Here is a 25,329-nt window from a genome sequence, read left to right as displayed (position 1 = left end):
AATGATAAAAGAAGCTTCGCGGCGTCCAAGGCTCCGTAGTTTCTGGATCTCTCGGTATTAAAATTCCCTTGGCCCGAGTTAGATAAATTCCACCTTTAACATCTCCGATTCAGTATTTATGAAGAACTACGCTTCATAAAGTTCCAGGCGGATTTTTCCCCGCTCCTCTGTTCGCCTGATAAGATCATAAATTCCCGTTTTAGTACCTAAATCCTTTATTACTGGAGCTATCCGCGTTCCGGCTGACATTAAAATTCCTCCGCTTTTAGTTAGATAAGTTCCTGGTTTACTGCCTGCGATCCTCTAATGCTCGAGGCCCATGTCCCATTAAGCCGCAGAATTCTGTTTTTTTCCCGGTTTTCTTTATTCCCAGCCGGGCCGGATGATAAATTCCTATATTAATAACCGCATCCTTTATTCCTGGACGTTCGCGACGCGACGGCGGTACTTTTTTTTCATCGGCCGGCCGCTTGATGCATTCCTATTCCAACGCTTGTAAATCCCGTACCGCTGAACATCCACGTTCCGTGAAACCTTAGATCCTTCTTCCGTCCTCTCCCTGTACGCAATAGCGTCAGATATAATAATTAACGCTTTAATAATTAAATCCCCGGCCAGTCGAACCGCCGCGTCTTCTATACAATTAGAATTCCCGTTCCTCTAATTAGAAAAACTCACGTTCGAACGCTTCGGACGTTCCTCTATCCATCTTCCACTTCGATCGATCCAATAACGAAACAATTCAATTAAAACACTCGGCGTCCCGAGTCCTCGGGAATCTTACGAACGTCGGCCGAACGTTCACACGAAACGATTCGAGGATAATCGATGCGAAGATCCTTCAGGCGAAGCGTCCTTCTTCGTTCCTCCAGATATCAATTTTCCCATCCGTTGACTTCGTCTCCAAGTAAATATCCGAGCCTCCCACGCAGAGGGAATGCCACGCAACGATTCCAAGGTATCATCTCTCTTCCCATCATCCGCGCGGAAGGATCGATATTCTCGCGGATCGACATTCCCATCCTTGATCTCCCAACGCGGCGATGACGATTCCGCTGTTCTCCCCTATTCCCTCCTCCATCGGCCGCTATTTGTCCAATCCCGAACAAAGAGAGATTCCAGGGACTCGTGTAAAACCACGGTATAAGTCACGATCAAGATCCAACACGGTGGACAATGAATCACTCGAGAAGCGATCTTCCGCGCGATCGGCCGCGTGATCGATGGCCCTGGTCCCGGCTTTGGCTCCCTCGACCGTCACGATCCGTCGCGTCCCTTCTACGGAAGCTTGCGTCCCTTCGATTCGCCACGTTTCCCTTGATCGTCCTCGTTTTTCCTGCGAAACTCTCTCCCCGCGAATGGTTTTACGGAAAAATCAAGGCAGCTGCGCGATTCCTCTTCTGCGCGCACTCGTCTAATGGCCGGTATCCAGCGCGTTACGTCTCGGGTTTTGTCGAAGCACGTTTTCTGCTTCTCGATGCCTGCGGTTGTTCCGGGAAACGTTTCCCTGCTCTTTGTCTTGCGTCTCGGACGCGATTGTTCACTTTGATCTTCGCATTCCTGTGGATTTTCTTCAGACTCTTTGCGATAGGATATTTGTTCATTGTATAGCTTCTTTTCTTCTGGAATTTGATGCTACGTGCATCGAGGATGTTGCGAAGTATATTTAATTATATATTCAATTGTATTATAAGTGCTACACGTTTTAGCTCATTTATTTAGCACAATTTAACGTTCATTCTTCGTCATAGTTCTGAAAAGGATCCTATATCCAAGAAACCGAGCTTCGAATCCCGAAATAAGAAGCGATCGTTACATCTAACACTCGTCTAGCTTCCCACCCGGCACGTTAATTATCCCGTCAGTGGTTTCCGTGACGAGCGAGTTGGCAGAATAAAAAGCCGAAACATTGAACCATGTCCGAGGCAAATCGCCGGGCATTTGAACGCTCGTTTCACCATCATCGCGCACGTACTTACGTAAGTATCCTATGTACGTGTCTAACGGGGCCGTCCGGCACCGCCAAATTGATTCTCGCGCGTTATATACGTAGAGAGAGAACGGAAAACGGCACCGGACGAATTGTGCCCGTGGATTCTACACGAGCTCTGTCCCGTTATCGGTGTTCGGACTCGCGGGAACGGTATTCCTGGGGCGTACGATGATCCTACGCCTTGCGGTTTTTCTGCCTGGCGAATCCGTTGTCTTTCCTCTCTGTCTCTTTTTAGTGTTTCTGTCGTGGTCAAGGACCACGCCATCGCAGAGAGATACTTCGCGAAGTGCAACAGTTCTTGTAACTCTTTGTGGTTTGTGAGTTTAGAGCTGGAAATGTAGAATTTCTGAATGTTTAAATGTTTGAATGTTTGAGTGTTTGAGTTTTTGAGTGTTTGAGTGTTTGAGTGTTTGAATGTTTGAAGGTTTGAATGTTTGAATGTTTGAATGTTTGAATGTTTGAAGGTTTGAATGTTTGAATGTTTGAATGTTTGAATGTTTGAATGTTTGTATATTTGAGTGTTTGGACGTTTGAACGTTTGAACGTTTGAATGAGTAAATGTTAAAATTGTTGAGATTCAAAATCATAGGATTTAGATAATAACCAGACCGTAACACCGTAAAAGTTACACGATGTTACACCATTATTAAACACCTTCGTGCAACATCATCCCCTTATTTCACAGCGATACAGCAACGTCATCGACGACCACCGTGGTGGACGCAAACCAGTATAATGCGGTGCGTTAACATTCGATTTTTTTCCATTCCGTCGATTCGCCGTATTTCGCGTAACAGTTCCGACATTGCGGTTCTCTCTTTCTTCGTGTTCCCCGGCGGATGTTAATGGAGGATTTTTTGCCGGCAACCGGAGAATGTCTTCTCGGAAACTGGGCGAGACGTCTCTGGTTGCATCTCGATATTCTAATTATTCCAGCGGGGAAATTTTTATGAACTTCACCATACAGCTCGCCGGAGAGGATGCGCGCGCTTCTCGGAAACTAGGTGAGCTTGAGGTTTGAGATTGATACTTTTATGATCCCCGCGCCGTCGCGGAGTTTTACGAACTCGAACGAAGGGGATATATTTCTCGGAAACTGGGTGAGCCTGAGGTTGCGGATCGATAATACGCCGGCCTTTATTGGCCGAAGAATTTCGATTGATTCCCTGATTGGACGGGAGGATCTTCTCTCGGACACCGGCGAGTCCTTCGGAACCAGGAGCTGTCGAGAGTGTGATTGTTATTGGAGGATGAAGGGCTTCCATGGGCTCTCGGTTAAACGAGGGGACACTTTATGTGAAATGGACTGGAGAGAGCTGCCCGTTCGGACCTTGACGAGATTTTTCGCAGTTTTTAATCGAACGAGTGCTACTTGAAAGCTACACGAGTCCTCTCGCGTAGCAGCTGCGCAGTGTATATTCATCGGACAACAGATCCTTCTCGGCTGAAACCCGGCGAAAAGAACACCTCCGTAAAAACTAGACGAGATACTCGCGACCAGGCCTCGTTGCTCCATCAATTACCAGAAAAAGAATCCCGATAGACCTCTAATTAAACAAAAAATCATCCGCTCGGAGCCAGTATAATATATCTTCCTCGGAGACCTCTCGAACACGACACCCTTAAAAAGACCTGCAAAGATGGCCATTCGATTACCACCATGCGTCCCATAAACCTTCAATTTTATAGCGTTAAAAACTACGTCCGATTCTTAAAGAGCGCGATAAAACGAAGCTCGAAAATCTGTGACGTCGCGCGAAGGTGTCTAACGCAAAAACTCGAACGACGTCTAACGCTCCTGTGCTCCGTGGCTGCCGGGCAGTGACCAACGGGCAACTGGCTTCTAATTAACGCGTTGATTAGCGTTCGAGGATCTCCCGATCGTACGGTCGATAATTCCCGGCCGGCCAGTCGAGAGACAAAGGGATCTCGTCCGCGCGAAAATCATCTTCGCGAACGGAGAGCTGCGCGGGGATCGGACTCGACGAGGATCCGCCGTGACCGGGGATTACGGTGACGCGGTTAATTAAAGACGAACGAACCGCGGATGGGCGACTTTTACGAGCGGGAAATTGGAAGCTCGGAGCAGGAACGAGAGGGAGGCGGATGATGAACGACACCGCGAGGTGCGGAATGTTTTCGTCCTCGCGAGACTTAGCTCTTTGTTAACACATTCCGTCCCACGTGTACCACCAATTTTTTATTTTCATAAAATATTTTTAATGGATACATGGTTACAGCTAGTGGTATCCGTTACAAAGCAGTAAACACAAAGAAACAATATCAAATTACAAAAAAATCATCAAATACCTGAATGTAACTTATTATTTTACTGAAAAAATCAATACAGTTCATAAGCAAGGATAACCGAAGTTTCCGTGGCACGTTAACCTGTTAACTGATCCTGTGGAATTTCATTTGAAAAATCTTGATTTTTGCGTGATACGATCGAAAAATGAAGTCAAACGCAGGAGTGCGCGTAGAGACTTTTCACTGGTACGGTAGTTTTTCTGTTGGATTTTCTTAGTTTAAAAGGATTTTGTTGGAATTAGATTCAACGATTGACTTGATAGATTCGACTATAATTCCCGAGGATCGTGAGATATTTCGCAACTCCTCCGTTAGCATAGAAAAATAAACGGAAAGATCGATATCGCTTTTCATAGTTCTCCTTTCGATCTAACGTGTGAAACGAATCACGAGTTAATCATCGCCAAGTCGAAGGTTGTAGACTGCTAAAGGCGCAGAAGTTGCTCGAAGGATCTCACAATTATAAATCCTAAGAGATTCACAAATGTTTAATGAATGGAAAATCAAGTTAAAGTCTGGCGTCTTCAACGATCCTTCGTTTATGCACAGTTTCCTGTTAGTTAGTCGGTTAATAGAAAACTATTCGATACCTTCGGTGAAAAGCCTTGCGTGTGCAAATTGTTAACGACAGTACGGGGATACTAACTGTAAAGAGTTTCCCAGGATTCTTTCCCCAAAAGAATTCCTGTTTTATTACGCAAGAAACGCCAAGCATGGACGGTCCCTTTATTGTCAGAGGCTTAATTATGGGTTTAACCATAGGAAAAGTAATTGAAAGAATAAGAATATTAATCCGGGCAGCCCGTTGGATCCCTTCGTACAGTTATTAGAATTCCTCTTTCATAAAACTATTCGCTGAAAGCTCGCGCGATTGGCCGTCGGATGCGTGAGACACGCTGCCCACTTCAGCAATCAAGTAGTTATTTAAAGAATCCGATGAAGGCTTAAGTGGCACTCACGGCTGAGCGTGTTTTTGCCACTTCACGGGCAAAGTAGTTTAGCCGAGAAGTCGTGCGGAGTCACCAAAGAAACTTCGCTCGATTCATCTCGGAAAATATTTCGCCGTTCGGTCCCCGGGGGAGGCAAACAAGATTTACAAGATCCCGAATGACTCTTCAGCCGGTGCGGTGACTGGTAATTGCTACTTCAGGGGTAATGCGAGTTACCTGAAGCGAAGAAGTTCGGCTCGCGTGGAAAAATACTCGTTCCACGGAGATCGGAGCACAAAACAGTGATCTACGGTCGGAAACGAAACTAATGACCGGCAATCTTCGAGACTATCGTTACAGATTTGCTGCATTCATCGGATGACCCATTGTATTCATTCGATACTCGATAAGATTATTATCCTTAATACCGAGAAATCGTTGGACTGTGTCTGCTTAAATTTCTTTCGCCTTCCAAGGAAACATCAGTGATTTTCGAAATTATAGTTTGAGTGAATCAGCGAGTTCGTTAATTGTACTGTCGATTTTCGAGAAACTGGATGTTAAAAACTCGAACTTGGAAAATAAAACGAAGAACACGGAATTTCTATGAAATAACTAACCGTACTTTATACTCGAGGAATCGCAGTTAAGGAGTCGGTTAATCGACGGACGAATTGAACGTTGAAGATAAGGAGCAATTAGGAGTTGAACGCTTCGAAATTTCCTCGAGATAATGGCGGCCGATCGAGGCGTTGGAAACGACGAAAAAACATAGATTCCGCGATCAGGGAGATCGATCGAGCCGCTCGCGCGAGCGAGAGGGAACAGCAGTGGGGCAACCGTTATTTTCAATGACCCCTGCGAGATAGGTGAAAAGCATGGTCCCGTGAAATATTCGTATTTCCAGCGTAATGCGCGTAATAACGCGGTAACTGTAAGTCCCGCGGATCCATAATTATCTGGCTCGACCCACGGTCAGCTCGGACCATAAATAGGAAACGGGGTGGGGGTTATAAATGATCCTGGCTAATGACGATCGCGGGATTATTAAGCGGTCAACGACGCTTCCTTCCTCGGTGCGTGTTCCGTTAGACGCGAATTTATTCGAGTGGATCTCGTGCAGGACGCTTAACCACCTAATATCGGCGTTCTGGCCCGTAGCGAATAGGTTCTCGCATCCTCGATAGGATCGTCCTCGATCTCGATCGTTCCCCTTAACGCTGGAACTACCGGATGACTGAAAACCGCTTATTTCTCCGTCTCTCCTTTGGCGTCGCTTCGAATGACACAGCTGATTTACTCGGAACTTCCTCGGTGAATCGATAAAGTAACATTATATGCGCGGTAACGCTGGTTTTCTTGGACAATTAACCCTTTTCGGACGAACGTCGACATTGCAAAATGAAATTTTCATATTCAAGAGACTAAGTGGCAAACGAATGTTTCAGTTACTCGAACGACAAGAGGTCAGTAGTAGTTTCCTTTGTTTTTCTATTATTTAAGCAACTGATGTATAATTTAGCTGCATCTGTTGGAGGTTTTGTATATTTCAAAGAATCATCGTCCGCGAGGGGTTAATTATTCAGCTGTTCAAACGAACGTGTAATTCTTCGTCATTTTGCTCGAGTTGTTCGATTAGTGTGTTTGATTGATACTTGTTCTATTTTCCGATCGAAAATGATTAATCGATCATAGATTTCGATTCACATTTAAGTTAAAAATTTACTTCAACACTCGGTGTGCTCCGGCGCGGTGATTTTACGAAAACTTTGGCAAAAAATTCATGCAGATTTAAGTACCGATTGGAATACGGTATAAGTGATATTTCGCTTAATTTACGGATTTAATGCATCCATCGGTGTATTCGCTGGAAACGAGGAAGGCACGGCCGTTAATTAACAAGCGGATGATCGAACGTATCGAGAGCAACATTGTACACGCTCGGTTCTCGATCGTAATTCCTAATTACTATAATGTAGCGGGCATGACCGAGATGAGCTATCGTCGCGACGTAATTGCTGTGAATAAAACGGATCATCTTGTACCTTAATGATTCCGTTCGCCGAGATTATAGAAGATTGCTGAAGATGGATCGGAGGAGATACTCGAAAACTGGGATTCGTGTGCCGACCGGGAGATAGCGACGTGGCTATCGCATTAACCAACGTGGAACTCGGTTACGACCTAAATTAGAACCAATTTGCTTCGTATAATAAAATGAATACTGTCATCGTCAAATTTATATTTTTTATATTATAATTGAACGATCAATCGCGACACTAGAAATCTGTATTCGGTTGGAATGCATGAATATTAAGTCATATTAGTGTGCTAATTATCAATGACAATAATTATAACAATATTGCAATAATAATAACAATATAACAATAATAATACAATAGTAATAATAGTATTATGATAATATAACAATAATTATTACGGTAATATCGATTGACCGCTCATCGACAATCCCGACTCTAAAATGCGAGTAGCCCGTAGACCCATCCGCGCATTAACGATGCAAATGGGTTAACCGTCGGAAACGAATAATTAATTGAACTTTTTGCCATGGGAGAACAGGTTACCTTGAGGCAGGTCACGGCGCCACGACGAATGCCGAGATCTACGCGATCGAACCGCGGGGGGATCCACCGGTCCCTCCACCATCTGTCGGGGTCCGGGCTAATGGGATGATGTATTAATAGATAGATCCACCGTGGCGGTTCGATGCGATCTGTTTCTGATTTCTTGTTCTGCAATTACCGGGATCGTAAAAGATTCCTCCCCTGTCGCCCCACCCGCCCCCACCGCCGCCTCGTGAACTTTAATAAAATTTAACACTATATACGTATGCTATTACCGGGCCCGGGACCGGCATATCGCATTCTATGCATTTATTGCGCGTGCAACCGCGCCGCGTTAAACAACACTCTTCTCCGCCGGTTCAATGGAGACCTTACCGTGTTTAGAGTCTGATGAAAGTCTTAATGGATCGCTGGAATTTTACATCGGGACTCGCCAGCTCCCTTATTTCATGCATTTATGATACATCCAATTATCGAAAATTTAATACACGTAAGGGATTATTTATGCTCGGGGAAATTGGAGATGTTTCCGTGCCGTTGCACCGTATACGCTCCCGATCGGCATGGAAATCGGGAGTCCGAGCGTAATGAACCGTTCACGACACCGATGGAACGAAATGGGATGGAATCGTCGTTCCTTGTCAGACTTGCATCCAAGATTTCGAGTAGATTTCTGTAAATGTTTCATTTCTTCATTAAATTGAATATTATATTTCTCCTACCGATTGTCGAGTTTCGGAGTAAATATAATTGTCGAATATAATAAACATTCCCCATCCATCCGATAGAAAGATAATATTTGAACTGTGGATGCGAATTTCATCGACGCAGTTATGTTCCTACGCGATCGTCGAATGAAATAAATTTTTCGAATTTCCGCTGGAGAAGTTGCTCGCGAGACCGACACTGTATTGTACGGGAAAGGGTTAGATCCGGTTCCCCGCAGAAAGAACGATCGTATCGCGAAATTCAGCTCGCGCCGAACGGACAGACAGCAGCCGGGAACAGAAACGGCGGCCTTGGTGTTTACCTTCTGCGACCGGGCGATAGAGGCGAATGAAAAGTGAACGTGTGCGGTCAGGCAGAGGGAAATCTTTCGCGTGTTCGTTAATCGAGTAAACGAACGGTTCCCAGGCGGCCAACAAAGAAATCATAAGACAACACGCGTTAGAAACTGAGAAATCCGACTGGCATTAGAAACGAGCGACGCCGCGAGGCTGTTTCCGATCGTCAACGCCGCGCGAAGAGTCAACGGAGTCGTTTCTATTTAAATACGCGCGCCTCTCATTGCTCCGGTCGATCCTGTTATTATATGATTAGCTCGCCGTGTTTATCCAACCGTGTTTCCTCCCGTCCTTTATCTTTTATTAATTTTATTAACGCCGTCATTATGTAATTAATTAGTCATTTGCGGTCTAGCGTACGTCCTCCCGTCTTCTATCTTCCATCGTCGTATTCCCGTTCTTCGTCCGCGAGTTTATTTACCAGTTCTTTCGTCTGGCCGTCGAATTATGGCCTCGGATTAATAAGAAATCTTGTTCGGCAGGGACGCTAACGACTTCTTCTTTTAAATTCCTTTTTTATCAGGACGCTAATAAACATGTCGTCAGCCTAATACAAAATAAGGTAATAAGAGTAACTGTATCGCCGGCGATCAATTGTGTATAGTATCGATCTAATCGGGGAATCGCGATGGAAAAGCATTTTTCTATTACACGGCAAATCGCTGAATATAACCGTTGACAAGTTGACACTTCGGTCGACACGTCACCCGAATTTGCTTCCTCTGCGACGAATTTTCTTCGATCTAGAGATGCGAAGAGCTGTTTAACCCTTTGAACTCTGTAGGCTCCAATATTGCACCAGTTATAATATTAAATATTTTAATGAATATTTTAAGCTTCGTTTAGGCAGTATGAATAGAAGGCGATGCTATTGCTGTTGGTGATAGATTTGAAAAATGGAATTAGATATATGGGTTCCTGCATTGATATTTTCTAAAAATGTAGATTTCGAAAATCCAAACAGAATGCTTTGCTTTTTCTGGTACGCAACAAAACTAATGCCAAATTTTGTTTTTCTATACTTTACAGATACTATTAATTCGAGAAGAGTCCTATCTCGACGACTACTTTACTCAGAATAATTGATAAATGCTCATTATTATTATTGCACACACGGTGTGCAATCGGTCTCAAATCGGTTAAAGAAACTACCCTAAAATTATTCGATTTTCTTCACGTCCAAATTTTGTACTCAGAAGGAAAATAAAAGATCGAAGAAATGTTATAGCATTTCCCATTTTCGCTAGGAATACTATAAAAATTAGTTGCAGTTGTAGATAGATTACAAAGAACCTGCTAAGGGTTAATATTAATTTCGAAACATCAGTTAATAATGTTAGTATCAACTCTCAATAGAAATATAAACAGATAATTAAGATACCAATCACTCTGAAGCATCTTAACTATACAATTTCCGTTTCATTAGGGTGATTACTTTCATTATACGACTAATTTGACGAGCGGTGATCAATCAGCAACCAGAATCCATCTCTCCGGAAAGACGATTGAAAACCGAGGGAAAGAGAGGCACAAAACGGAGACTGTGTCAAATGTTTACTCACGATGTCGCCGGCGCACGGTGAAGAGCCCGTAAAACGCAGCGGCGAGGACAATGCTTCACGGTGAGAATATAATAGCCACGGCGGCGGCGGCGGGCAGAGAATGAAACTCTTTCGCATGCGAGGCTGCGCGAGACAGAGGGAAAAAACCACTTTCTTTCGAGGCGCGGTTTCACTTCGAGAGCAAACCAGCCGGATGAACAATGACGCGCTGCCGATCCTCGCGTTTCGTACGGGACCGTGGTCGCGTGATCACTTTTCCCCGAGACGCGGAATTTGGAGAACGCCGATGCCGCCGGCGGAAAGTCGTTTCAAAGGGAACAATGCCGGACAACGACTTCCACTATTAAGTGCTGCGTTTCGTAATGTATGGTTATTAGACGGACACGCATTCGTTTGATATCGAGAAACGAACGAATTTCTTTTGACTCGTGTGACGGGTATTTATTTTATCGGTTTAATGGGAATGTGTCGTAACATTAGTAGAGATTGAAATTGCTTAAATGAAGAAACGATATTAACTTTTTGCTTATCAGATTTTGCCTCGGTGCGCATTGCTCAGAGAATGTATTGAAACTGTGGAAACATTGAATTAAACTAAATTAGAAAATAAGTACGTTTATATAATGTATGAGTAATAGAAGATGTAATTGTTGAATTGGATCACTTACGTCTGATGCAAGCGAGCTTCACTGCAATTATTGCTGATAACGTTTTACCGACGCCTGTAGACGTCAGTAGTGGTAAAGGGTTAATGGAAATTTTGTAAATTTTGTGATTGAACATGTGTTTGTTGTTCGTTTTGAATGGGAAATGTTAGGGAATTGTGTCGTATTTTCATTAGATTTCTTTATTAGATGTTCTTTAGTTGCGCGTTGATGATAATATGAGTGTGAACGTTGGAAATGCATAGGATGCTCGAGATCAAGCAATTTACGGAGAAAATTTTCATCAGCCGGCGATTTCCAAACGACAAACTGTATAATGATCGCGATCTGGCTGATTTTCAGGGCGGAACAGAGCTGGTTGCGTTTTCAGCGGAGTCTATTCTCCGGCAAAGAAGTAAAAGTTGAGCAATCGCGGGTCACTTTTGATTCGTCAGCGTTCCGGTGCTGTCGGCGTTGGCTCGTTAATCGATTGCTCGAAACGACGTAATATTGTGGAACCGTGACATAAATCCATTGCATTGTAGCCGGAGATGATCGTAAACTCTTTCGTTTCGTAGATCGGAGATCGATAGTCGGCAACGGTTTTTGCGAAACTCGTGTGACGTTCGAAGCTCAACTGACGTGTCAGTATACAGCTGACCTTATCTACTTGCTGTAATTAGTAGGCTACGTGTGTTTCTGCGAACCTCTAATCTGTCGTAACACAAACGAAACCATGTTCAAAATTTCCTTTTTACTCGGTGTTAATTTCTTATCTTATCGAATATTTCCGAACATTTAACCCTTAGCAGTCCTATGTCGAGTCAGACTCGACATTCTATTTTATTGCGACCTCCACCTGTTTTAACAATTTTTTCTATATTTATTTGTAGCCTCACAATTGTACCATTTGAAGGTAACGATTCAATTACTCCCAAATATTCTTAAATAAATATCATAAATAGAGCGTCATATTAAACTGTAATTGAATGAACTAACGTCAACGTGAACCTCAAAGTGAGAAACCAAGAGCACTTCGGACCGCAACGGGTTAATCACTGAGAAATTCCTAATCCATAATCCAGGAACTAAAGAAACTAAAAATCTAAAAACCGATCGAAATCGTCATGTGCCAATCAGCTGCTCCAGAAATCTCAACCAATTTTTCTACAAGAACCACCATTGTCATCTATCCGAAACAAAAATTCACAAAAACCACGACCCCGCAATCTACAAGATAAATCCTCCGCGTGGGTGTAACTCGCTGGCGTAGCAGGAAATCGTTTCGAAAGGGACCTTTCGTAAAATCGCGTAACGTGACGGTGAAATTCCGGCGGGCAGCTGGACGGTAAAAGGTAAAAGGCTGAAAGTGTTCGGCCGCCGGTTACAGGGACTTTCGATTCGCATCGATGTCGAGAAGGAAATCGTGTGCTCGTCTCTCGTTTATAATCGTCATCTCGTTTCGTCTTGCTCTCGTCTCCTCCTCCCTCTCTATCCGTCTTCTTTCTCTCAGCTCCTCGGCCCTCTCACCCTTTCTCCCTCCCTCCCTCTCTTTCTCTCTCTCTCTCTTTCTCTTTCTCTCCCTCGTCAGCCATATGAGAATCTAGGTCGCACGGCTGCGTTCACCTTCCAGCAAAGCAATGTCTTCCAAGGAAGGTCGTCGCTCGTCTGGAAAGCCTCTCTTTCTTGACCATTCTTTTCCCTTTCTTTCGATCATCCTCGCGGCATCCGACGAACGAGTTCGATTAATCGCTACTGACTGTCAAGGGTACGCGTCGTTTCACTATCCGTGTTACGGACTCTCTTCCGAGACACGACTATTTTAACTCTACGCGATTCGGAGTGTTCTCAACCCTTCACACTCGAGAGGCTATTTTCAATCAATTCAAAATATCTATTAAATATTGTACAATGTATCGACACATGAAACGTTCGAACAATAATAGTTCTAACCGATTCGATGGGAACGATTAAAAATGAATTTCTTAGATGAATTTTTTAAATTAACTTATTAACAATGTTAGTATTTCATTAGTGTAGTTTTTACCGTAAGTCAATTAACAATGCAATAAACGATTTTTATTCTCCGTATAATGGAAATCCCGACGTCGACGTTGACACGCAAAGAAAATCACTCGCGTGACATCCGTATTACCATGCGTTGAAATCACCGAGCGCTGTGCTCGTGTATTACCACGCGTCGAAGTCGCTCTCCGCTTGGCGCCAGTGTCCCGCATCGAAGTCGCTCGCGTGACGCTTGCGGCCGACCACGCGTTCAAATCACCGGTATCACGTTCGCTTTTAACGGGAGCGTCCGAGGCTCGCCTCTCGGAACCGTCTTCTATTATTATCAAACGCTGCGCTCCCGATTCAATTAAAGCGTCGAGTGCGGATTATCGTGTCTAAAACATTCGCGGTGTCGTCCCTCCGCTAATGAAAAGGAATTAGACAGACGTGTCCGCCCAGATCGTTCCGTCAAACCCTTCATAAAGGGATCGTTCTAGCTAATTATCTGCGGACTTTGAGAACACGCGATAAATCAGCCAGCTTCCTTGCGACTCTGGAGAAATTATATTTCCTACGGGACGATCTTTACGGGACTAATTTTCCACGGACGGTTCAATTTTCATCCCAGTATCTTCCAGGCAATAAAGGGAGGATCGTGTATCCGTCGATAAAGATCTTATCTGAATGTCCTCCGATCTTCGGCGTCGTCGATCCGCGAATGGCTCGACAAACAAAAAGTAAACTGCCTTAGCTACACACTAATCTCCGGTCATTACCAAGATTCCAGAAAAGGAAAAAAAAAACAAAAAAGAATCAGAGGAACACAATCACCGATCAAATCCTCTTCGAGCCGAAAGAAGAAATGCGCATCGCCAAAGATTGAGATATCGGGTCTAATTGGTCGTTGATAGCTATACCGAGAACGACACCGGTAATTACCGCCGCGTGTAATTAATTGACCGTCCCGATCAATCAACCGGCCGCTCCCGGCCGAGCTAATTAGTCGCGTTCATAAAGGCCGGTTATTGTTCCTAGAATCATTGTCATCGCGGCGCGCCATTGTGCCGTTAGAAAGCGTACGCGCGCGGACGTTTCATGGAAATCCACCTTCTTCCCTCCTCTCTTTCTCCTTTCTGCATTATCCGATCCTAATCGGCGGCGCGTTTTATTTGCCGAGCACCTTTTTCACGTGAAAATTCCCCAGACAAAATGGAAACTAAATAGTACTCGGAATAAATTAATTCAACAATTAACTCTACAACTATTGAAAGAACTTTCGACTTACACGTCTCAATTCTAATTGCCTCGCAATATTTTATATATGTCTCGACATCATACATATCGAGATTTTATATATATATATATTAGTCTTAATTAGTTCCAGACATTTCATAAAAATTTCATTGATGCAAATATTAACAGTTTTTTCCCGAAATAATCGCCGAATATAAAACCGATTGCTTTCCTAAATAACTGCCTAAATAGGAAAAACTTCTGATTGCATCTCGTTTCGACCTGTTCTCCGCTTCTCGCGTTAATTGACCCCGGATAATTAGTTATCGCCGCGCCTGGTAATTAGAAAGCAGCAGTACTCACACGTCGCCGGTTGCTGGGGTATTTGGGCCGCGTGTGTGCTGCTGTGCCTCGCTATTGTGATCTGGAACAAAAAAATAAACGGCGTCCGTTAGATCGGCCAGGGATTATTCCTAGATCCCGGAGGGAAACGGTCCGGCTCGTGGGATCTCGTTCCGAAAGCCTGCCCTCTTGATCCTAGTCTTTTTACAGAGAGATATTCAGTCATTATATCACAGTGACTGTGCTTCTGTCGTTCGTTGACTCGACTTTTTTTTATGTAACTACGGAAGAAATCGCGTAATCGTTTCATCAGATACGCAGCAGGTATTTATTATTATTTGAATCTGTATCTCTGACTCTTTGCTCTCGTTTCGTTTCGATTGCACATCATACCACTATATTTAAATTTCAATAATCGCAATGATAACTTTCCATTACAATCTTTCGTTCGATCTTTACTCCAATTTCGCTTCCTTTCGATCGGCCATTTAATTTCCCTTTCATTCGCATTCCTAACCGATCAAAAATAAAAACGACTACACTCTCGCGCAAAGTAGCGATCCACCGAACCGCACCGTTAACGAAAAATCAGTGCGCCCGCAGAATGTTCAACTTTCCACGCGCGTTATTTATTCGACGTTTCGAAAGTAACGAACCAATGAAAGCCGCATCCTCCCGGCCTCGGATTTACGATCGGGATTTGTCGGGACGACTCAAAACGATCGTGCAAATCGAAGGTAAGTTCTAATTGAACCGGGTGAGCGAGGCACCGATTTATCGATCTCCAGAATCCGCGATCGACTCGCGCGATTAAGACCGCATCATCGATCCGGGGGAGAGGAGTCCTTGCATCGAAATGTCAGGCAACACTTGATACAGTCTCCCCCGGTGCCCTCCGCGTGAATCATTCGACCGATGACGCGGGTACAGCACAGTTATTACGGTGGAAGCGCGGCCGTGTTTCGCGTCGATTAAACCTTAATTATTAACCGAACGGACCCGTGGAAAAGGTGTCGATGGAACGTAATTTTAAGGACAATCGGAAGCATCTTATCGCGTGGAACAAAGCGCGAGGCGTTTCTCAGCAATTAAAGTTTAATATCGGGCTGGATCGAAGGCCGGCCGACCGCTTCGCGGCAAGCCAATTTTACATGATTTAGCTGGGATGTTCTTTATCGGATAATCACGCTAAATCGAATGCTTAACCATGAATTTATTATACCCCTTATATTTACATCGAGTAATGGGCCGCCTTTTAATGAGATTCGAGTGCCTTTAATCACTCGCGATTTCATTCCCGGTAATAATGCCGGTGGAATCAAAAGAACCGTGTTTCCTCTCAAAGAGAGTAACTACTTTGAACACAGCAAACAACACGGGGGGAAACGATTTTTTATCGTGCGTTGCGCAACAGTTCGTCTTCGAACGAAACAAAAGGAAACCAGTTTCTCCGTTTTCATCGGGAAGTTTCCTAACGTTGTATCTATAGAATCGTATGATTCTATTCGTGTCTAGATACCAAATTCTAAAGGCATTAATTAGCTATCTGTATGAAACTTCACGTTATTCGTTTTCCGAATGAATGAGCCTGAAATTGCGTATAGATTTAACAGCGCATCATCGATCAAGATCGAAGATCTCCCGATAAAGCTGGCAAGATCGTTTCACGGGCAAAAATTGATTTGCCCGTGACGAACGACGATATTCCATACGATGCGTTAAATAAATAGGAAACGGGCGGACGCTGGCGGATGATTAATCTCGACGGCGTAACCGGAGCCGTCGGTTCTGGCAAGGTTGTAAATAAGTCTTAAAGACGCGGCGATCGCGCGAAGGCTGATTGGATAACGGAAAAAGGACGAGCCGAGCTATGTCGCGAGCGTGTTACCGCGAGCCCCGATCCTAATTACCCTATCCGGTAAAACACGCCTGCCGGCAAGACCGTTCGATGATTAGCGAGCGGTTACATGCGTCGGGTAATTGCATCGTTATCTTTGGATAAAGGCTGCTCGACAGCAACGCGGGGAATAGTGATCGAAAATACGCGTGACGCGACCAGGAAGACGATAGTTATAGTCTCCGCGAATCATTCAGCGAGATTTATCGAATTCGATCCGGGAGCTTGTATTGTTCTCTTACTGGATTCGATGGGGTGAGGATTAGAGAATGTTGCTTTAACGGCGGCAAACACTTATATATACGTTTATTGGTTACGATAGATGACCTTGATGATTTAAGACACAAACAAACTGCTCGATGTTTCATTTGGATTTGATTTTGTTATACCGTTTACAGGTTATACTATGTGCAGACCAGGTATGGCCAACTTCTGTGTATGACTTTTTCTCTTAAAAATGATGCACTTTGAAATCTCGACGTTCAACGCATTGAAACTTGTGTGTTGTGTACCGATAAGAGGAAATGAAGGTGTTAACATGACATTTTATTGACTGTGAACCAAAAATCGCTTTGCGGCCTGTTAGCTATTCGTATGTAGACTAGATTATTTACAAACTGGACTACCTTTTACTTCTTATTAATCCATCATCACAGTGAAGCGGTCAAGATTTCCAGCAAAACATCTGCTCCAGCTCGCTAAACACGTAATTTACGCATTAAAATGCAAGGAAAATAGTTTCCCGTTCAAAGAAACCGCACAGTAAGCTTGCCGAGGATAATAATCGAAAAACAACTGTTAAAAAATGTCGTGCAGAACCAACAAGCCCCGCAGCCGAACCCTGTTTTCCAGCGTCATTCCTGCCGGACCGAAATATCAATTTGTTTGAGAAACTGTTTCGCCCATCGCGGCGCCGTAAATTGCGAGAGGAGGCGACTGGCGGACAATTCGCGCATAATGTAACGCGGGAAAAAGAGTCCGTCCCGGGATTACGTTAATGACGGTGCATCGCCGTCGTCGCGCTGTAAAGAAGGAAAGCACGCCGGGGATATAATTAGAAATCTTTGTACTATAATGACCGGCGGAAAACCAGTTCAGGGTTGCGTCGATCTGCCCCGGAGACATCGACACGCCGCGAGACGCGAACTCGCCGGAGGAAAAACGATGCAGACGTAACGCTCCCGATCGACAATTACGCGGCTCGACGCAGGTTTTCCAGCGATACCTAAATCGGCAGCGATCGGCGAAATAAAAGTGTGTCGAGGGAAGTAAGAGGCGCGCTGCCCTTGCCTCGCCGCTGTGTTCTACACGCCATTGCTACGGCGGACAGCTGTGAATATGGCGACGGGCCTTTAATCCCGATGCTTGAGTTGTAGTAAACATTTGGAGTTGTAGTAGTGAATTATTTATTGATCGATTGTTTCTTGGTGATTTTGTTTTGATCAGTTTTGTTTGAGTTGTAGTAAATATTTAGATTTGTTGTAGTCAATTATTTATCGATCGATTGTTTCTTCATGATTTTGTCTGGACCAGTTTTGCTTGAGTTGTAGTAAATATTTAGAATTGTTATAGTCAATTGTTTATCGATCGATTGATTCTTGGTGATTCTGTTTGGAGCAGTTTTGCTGGGTCTATTTGGACCTAGAACGTAATCTCTACAGAATTAGAATTGGAAAATTCGTTACTAGGATTAATGGAATAAAGTGTTTTGTGAAAGTCATAGAAATTATAGAAGAATTATGAAATCTTGTCATTATTCCCAGATGTTATTATTGTGTATATGCAATGTCGCGGAGAGAAAAGACGCGACGCAGATTTTTTACTGAATTGTAAATTGCAACGCCCGATGTTAATTTTTTCTGCAACCAGTCACTTTTCCCCCAGAGACACCGCTCTCATTCCGCTCCACTTTTCGATCGTTTTTTTCAAGAGAAATCAGACTTTCGACTGGGAAAATCCGGCGAACGATCGCCGCGCGATCCGTGTTTTCGAATCGTTCGATTCAGCGATGAAGATCCTCGTCGCCACCATCGACACGGGCAGAACGATTGAAATCGCGAGGCAACGGATTAAGTCATAAATCAAGCATATTTCTATTAATAGTTGTGAATTATTTTTGCCCGGCGGAACGGCGAACACCATAAACGCGCATATAAGCGGTGTGCAACAACAACCGCGAGACTTTTAGAGGTACTTAAACCGTCCCTGTTCCCGATGACTCAATTTTCTAAGTACGTCTAGCCAGCCGGCCGGGGCGATTTCCGTTCCAGAACGGATCGGTTTCGTTCTCTAGCTTTGATTGCCCGCCGGGATCGTTTTACGAATAAAATAATTCGGATCGGAGAGAGCTGGAATGCGGCTGCAACGTGTAAGTCTATGATTACATCGGAAACGATTCGAACGAATCGATATTCCGGCAGACAAACGTCTAAAAGTCCCTGTTACTATGCAAGCACAATAGAACCGCAATTATCCGAATTAATTGGAAAGCAAACCAATCTGGACAGTTAATTCTTCGAATAATCAATTTGAACGCGCCAAACTTGTGAACATTTTATTTGATCGATCGGAAATTAACCAATTTTCAGATCCACTTTCACTCTTTCTTATGAACATCGCAGTGTATACACCTTTATGAGTTTGTATATGTAGGCTAACGGCACCTAATATGGAACAGCTCCTATTATGGAGCACATGACATGATGTGTCAGTTACCATGGGAAACACTTCATTTAACAGAAAACAATCCTATTAATAGTTGCGCGTCAATTAAGAATTTGTCGTTGAAACAAATTAACACAAGTTGAAAAAAGTAGTAAATCCACTTATTCGTCCTTTCTAATTCCATAACTGTTCATTTCTCAGGATAAAGGTGAGTTTTGTTTACAAATTACCCAGCTGTTCCATATTAGGAGCCATCTTTCCAGATCATTGTTTTTAACCTCATTCACATTTTTCACTTTGGCTCGAAGGCATTTAAATTTCTGCACCATTATCGATCAGTGTACGAACGTTTATTAATTTCTTCGTGTTCCGATGCAGATTGCATCGAAGAACACGCACATCTCTCGTTCTGGAGAGGTTTTTAGATCAGGTGTTCCATATTAGGTGCCGTTATACTATACATATTTAATGACTCTGGTGTATCGTGTCCGTTGGAACGTCGATTCATTAGAATATGCGTTGATAACTGCAGCCAAAGTCACAATTCGCGTCCCACGGCGATGGAAAGCGAGAGATACTCTCTCGCGGGATTCTCGCTCGCTCGCGAGGTCGTAGCCACGTAAACGAGCGTATTAGAGAAATTGTCTAATAAACACGGACACGTATATCCGTTGTTAATGCGCGTCAGCGAGCCGGCCAGCGCGCGCACGCGTCTGTGTGCATCGGTTGCGCGCCGATGAAAGTGGTTTAACGAGTCAGCAGCCATTTCGTCGGTACTCGGGAGAGAGACAGAGAAAGAGAGAGAGAGAGATACGAGTGTTCCCCGGAAAGCGAACGAACCAAGGAACGTTCGTTCGGATGTTTGAATGTATCGATAACTATTTCGGTATTCGGTACGTTTAATAAATTAACACCGTAAAGAGACGAGCGGCCTGTGAAACGACGCTCGAGTGTCTTGGCAATCGCTTTCTTCGGAATCGGCGGCTTTGTTCGAATACGAAACGTCCGCGGTTAGTTTGCTCCTTGAGAAATTGCTTGTTAAGGACTAATTAAATGAGCGTTACTTTGTATTCGAGGAGTTTCATCTAAGCACCGCGTGATTCTGATTTCTGAATAATATCTTATTAATTGGATACTTGTATCTTGGAGGATCGATGAAAATAAATACCATTAGTGACATTAATTGTAACTTCATTGCACGAATGTATTACTTAGTAGTAATATAAATATCATTACAATAAATTAGAGGAAATTATGATATCAAGTATATACTGTACGATATATCGAGCGTTAACCCTATGATTTATTTCTCAACTATGATCGATAGGTCATCAATCGAATTACTCTATCGCTAATAACTAATCAACGAAAGAAAAATGTCGATGCTTATTCTATCTATGTTTACTCAAAACGTTAACGATTGATAATAAAAAGAGTAGTATTTTATTTATGTTTTGAGACAAATAAATAACACTTAGATCTGTCGAGTTCAGTTTAAAATTCTCGTCACGAGCCTGACGCGATATTATAGGTCAAGGGGTGAATAAAACCTCATACGGTACAAATGAAAATCGCAAGTGACAGTGCGCACAAATAGAATAATGGAATGCACCTCGGTGGCAAGATGGCGCCGGATTGTAGGCCGTCCATGGAAGAAAAAGCGGTCGGCGTGAGAAAAACCAAGGAAACTGAATCACGATGATCAAAACGTCCTCGGAGGATTCCATCCTGCGATCCGAGGAACAACTGGCCTCCTTATATGGTCCGGGAATTATCAAGTTGTTACGGAGAGTAGGCTCCCTGTGTTCATCCGTCCGACGGGGGAAATTGTTTTCACTCGCGTGCATCGTGTTCGATCCAATTACACATAATCACGATGGCACACAGTGCAAGGTGCAACTGTTTGCCATCTGCAAAAATTCTTCGCACCTTGTCCTCATCTCCGAGGCTGGAAAAATCCTTATTGTCTTACAAGAATCGTTTCGTCTGCATAAAATGTCGATGAATATCTCGTATCAACGCTAAAAACTCGATTATATTCTTCTTGGAAAGTTGACAAACTTATATTCTGTAAATTTCTAATAATTTCTGGACATTTTTATGATACTACGATGCAATCCTTTCTCGTTCTCCGGTTTCCTAGGATCAAAACTTCAAACGATATCTCTAAACAAATCCAACTTTTTCCTGAAGTTCATCATTCATCGAAGATTCTACAATAATCAGCAGTGAAATTGACTTTTTGAAATTCCTCTGTAGAAACTGTAAGAATGCATGTATTGAAGCTTTAATTGATGTACAATTGAATCGATTGCTAAATCGATTTATTTAATCATCTCTCAGAAAAGCATCTTATCTTTGTAGAGAAGATGTAAAACACAGTTCGATGCACGCGTGTATTGTGGAAAAATAATAACCAGAGAGTGCAATGCTTAATGGCCGAGGTCCGGCCATCAAGCCCATTTTCGAGCGTTCAAATCGTTATCGCGTGGATCAATGGTTAATCGGATCGACGCGGTCGCGGAGCCAGTGTAGGCCGGGATCTCCTTGAGAAACGCGCCACCCATTACCACATTAGTCACATTAGTCACTCCCGGCTCCGAGCGATCGCTGTTTACTCCCGTGTAAGCGGACCGATGACGTCAGACCGCTGCAACGCTTTCGGTCGGAGAACGCGATCGCGAGGACAGTCAGAACCGCTTTTTCCATTTTCTTTTTTTACCGCGCGTTACGTCTGAAATGGTAAGAAGTCGCGTGGAGCCTTGGGGAACGTGTCGAAGCACACGTATGTCGGGTGAAAGATGTCGCGTCCTGGGGGACACGTCGGATGAAAGTTCTCGTTTAGTCTTGGAGAACGAGTCGAGCGAAGTGTTAAGCTTCAGGTGATATAGAAGACACTGAATCTTAGAAAATTCGCGATGAACCGGAATGTTTGTTAACTTTCTTTCCCTGTGATTTCTTTCTCGGCTGTTGGCGTTAACACGTTCCGTGCCACGTGTACCACGTGTGGTACGCGCCAATGTTTGTACGAAGATATTGTTAATGGATATATGGTCAGAGTCGGCGGTATACATTACAAAACAGTGAAAACGTAAAAAAACAATATCAAAATATATAAAAATGACCAAAAACTTGAATATAACTCATTATTTTATTGAAAAAATCAGTAGAGTTCATAAGTAAAATATAACCGAAGTTTCCGTGGCAACGTGTTAATGTAGTAGAAAATAAAATTGTAAGAATATTCTGTCTATTGCTCTTAAGTATAACAGTTGATTAGAATAATATTCACTTTGGCTTCGAATATCCAGTAATATTTGTTTGTTAATTACGTTGAAAATCTTCGACACGAGTCTGGCACGTTGTTGTAAGGGGTTAAGTGTCATGATACACAAGAAACCTATTAAATCGGAGAGAACTTGCTCCAGAGTCATCGTGTCTCTAAAGATCTTATGGTACGCATTGAATCAAAGCTGGTTCTAAATTCGCAAAGGTCATTTAAAAAATGATACTACATCTTAAAGGACGTGTTCGATGAAAAACATTATTCATAAGAGAACCGCATCTCCTTCGGACTTCCCAAAGCAAATACTCCATGGATTGAACTTTGAATTATGGAACGTCGAGAATTCTTAACGGTGAGTCTTGCCAATTAAAGTGAACCTTCCTCACAAAATATTCCATTAATAAATCCCCGAACATCTCGAGGAGGCTGCCAGCGAATACTCGGAGGATTAAACAACCCGATCGAAGATATTGGACGAGCAAGCTTGACGTGACTCAAGCAGAAAGAACCAGAAAATCATCTGTGCGTGGGCGTAGCGAATGGTTATCGAGTCTCCGTGAAATTCCACCGCACACCCACGACGTTTTCCTTTGAAGCTTTCGCGACGCACGGCATTCTCCGCGCCAAATTCGGCTTCTTTCATTAGTTCTAAGCCGCCGACGAACCGATCGATCGATCGATCGATGACAGGAGAGCCAGCGGCTGATGCGATTCCGCGAAACCGGTAAAAATCGTTTACGCAATCGTTTACGCGTTGAAAAACGTGGCTGGCACGCAACAGGCACTTTCTCCCCTGTCAAACAACGCCATTTTCTATTGACCGATCGCACATGTCCGATTGAGTCACCGCACTTCCGTTTTTTTTCCCCGATGCTCGTGTCGGCGTCGCGATTACTTACGTGTAACGTTAATCCGTGGATTCACGCCGGTGCCAAGCACAATGGCATTCTTGTTGGGTTTACCGACTGCTTTGAACTCATAACAGTCCCTTTATACACGGATAATATTCAAGTTTCAATTATTCATAAGGTATTCTTTGTAAGAAGCCTTTTATAAAAATCAGACTAATCGTCACGCAGCTGGAGGAATGATAATAAAAAGTTCAATTTAACGAAAACGAAAGCGTGCCCTCGCAGGATTGAAACTGCTCCAGACGTGTTCGTTACGTGTTCTTCCTTAATTGAAACGTTACTCCGAGAAACGATCGTGGTGTTGCGGAATTAAGTCAAGGAAAACATAGTTGACGAGTATGAACCGTGATATTTAAATGTTGAATTAAAATGCCGTCTGAATATTTATGAAACCGGTCATCGAATCGAGGCGAATCCTCTCGACAAACATCCAGCCCAAATTACAATATCTCTTTCGTGTTAATGGAAGGTTACCTACGTGCTGCATTCTCCGAGATTTCTCGAAACAGGATATCAAAAACACAGACGAGACTCTGCAAGATTGGAAAAGAAACTTGGATGTTTCATCATCCTTTAAATCGAAATTGAAAACTACTTGTATTTCATGAAACGTCACGAAAGCTTCTAGCGCTACAAACGAAATCGAAGCAGAATCGTTTCCAAGATCCAATCAATGAAAAGGTGACCGTTGAACAAAAATAGAAGCCATTTTGAAATGATTTCTTTGCAAACATATCCGTCGCCTATGAACTTGCCGCACTTTGTCCTCGATAAGATGACAGTCGCGTCAAATTACAGAGTGAAAAATAGTTCGTCTTCAAACTGTTATCCTTCGTCCTTGATAAGACGACGATCAAGCGAAAATTGTAAGAAGGAAGAAAATTTCAAATTATCCAGCGGTCGTCGATTGTCCACGAGGAAAGTGATCCCAGTTTTCCGTGGTCCGCGAACGTGTGAACCGCCCGCGAACCTCTTGCTTCCGGTATCGAGTCTCTCACTGGCTCTGTGCAGTGAAACGCCTGTGAAAACGGGCCCCGAGCCTCGCTGGGATAGATCCCGTGCCGATATATTTAAAAGTACGGCCGAGTAAAAGTGGGCGTGGCTGTTCCGAACAGATATGTCTTTCCTCCTCCAATCCGTGCCTCTGTTCGCGTATCCTAGCATTATACATTTTCCGTGTGTATTCGCTTGTACCTACGTCTCCCCGTGCAACGCTCGCTCGCGCAAATATTTGCGGATACTTCGAAATATTCTGCCGCCTCGAGGACGCCCGCCATTTTTACGGCGCAACCTACTCCGTCGGTTTGCCCACTTCTCCGGGAAAAAGACGGATTAATATTGATCGGATCGTGGAATTTTCCCCCGTCTCTTTGACTTCGCTTCGCTGTTCACATATTTACCGACACTTCGGTATTCCTCTGTCACCGAAAACAGTTTTGTTCTCTTTTTCGAGATCCCCGTGTGTGCCGAGTTAGAAAAGATTCTTGTCTCGCGAAGCTTCCGCAGACGTCTCGCAAATATTTGACGCCTCCTACGAGTATCTTTGCCGAATGTGATTGTTTAGGATCGATCCTTAATATTTGCGGATCCTCGAATGTTTCAAACCCCCCTGCGGAAACACGGAGAATCTTTTCCTTTGAATCTCTTTCAACTTGGCTGCCTTTTCGTTTCTTTCATTCGACATTGTTAATATTCTTACGATCTTTTGCTGAATGTGATTATTTAGGATCAAACCTAAACATTTGCGGATCCTCGAATTTCAAACTCTCCTACAGAAACGCGTCGAATCTTCTCGGAATCTCTGTCAACCTAGCTGCCTCTCCGTTTCTTTCATTCGGCATTGTTAAAATTATTCTACACCTTGTGATCTTTTGCTGAATATCATTTACCACTGTTTCGTAT

General features: G+C 43.6%; 1 protein-coding gene and 1 long non-coding RNA gene across 2 annotated transcripts in view; one reads left to right on the top strand and one right to left on the bottom strand.

The window, feature by feature from the left end:
• LOC116427088 (uncharacterized) overlaps window positions 1-17,206 on the top strand; it is a 92,833-nt gene extending 75,627 nt beyond the window's left edge. The window contains exon 3 of the long non-coding RNA XR_013000133.1: window positions 16,965-17,206. This is a non-coding gene — a long non-coding RNA (uncharacterized LOC116427088). The remainder of the gene's footprint in view (window positions 1-16,964) is intronic.
• Window positions 1-25,329, bottom strand: part of pio (zona pellucida domain-containing protein piopio) — a 107,083-nt gene that overhangs the window by 74,139 nt on the left and 7,615 nt on the right. The window contains exon 3 of the mRNA XM_031977033.2: window positions 14,691-14,751. Coding sequence (XP_031832893.1) covers window positions 14,691-14,751 — 61 coding nt within the window. The remainder of the gene's footprint in view (window positions 1-14,690; window positions 14,752-25,329) is intronic.

The sequence above is a fragment of the Nomia melanderi genome, chromosome 14 (genome assembly GCF_051020985.1).
Source record: "Nomia melanderi isolate GNS246 chromosome 14, iyNomMela1, whole genome shotgun sequence".
NCBI classification, from domain to species: Eukaryota; Metazoa; Arthropoda; class Insecta; order Hymenoptera; family Halictidae; genus Nomia; species Nomia melanderi.
This window is presented reverse-complemented; position numbering and strand designations above follow the sequence as displayed.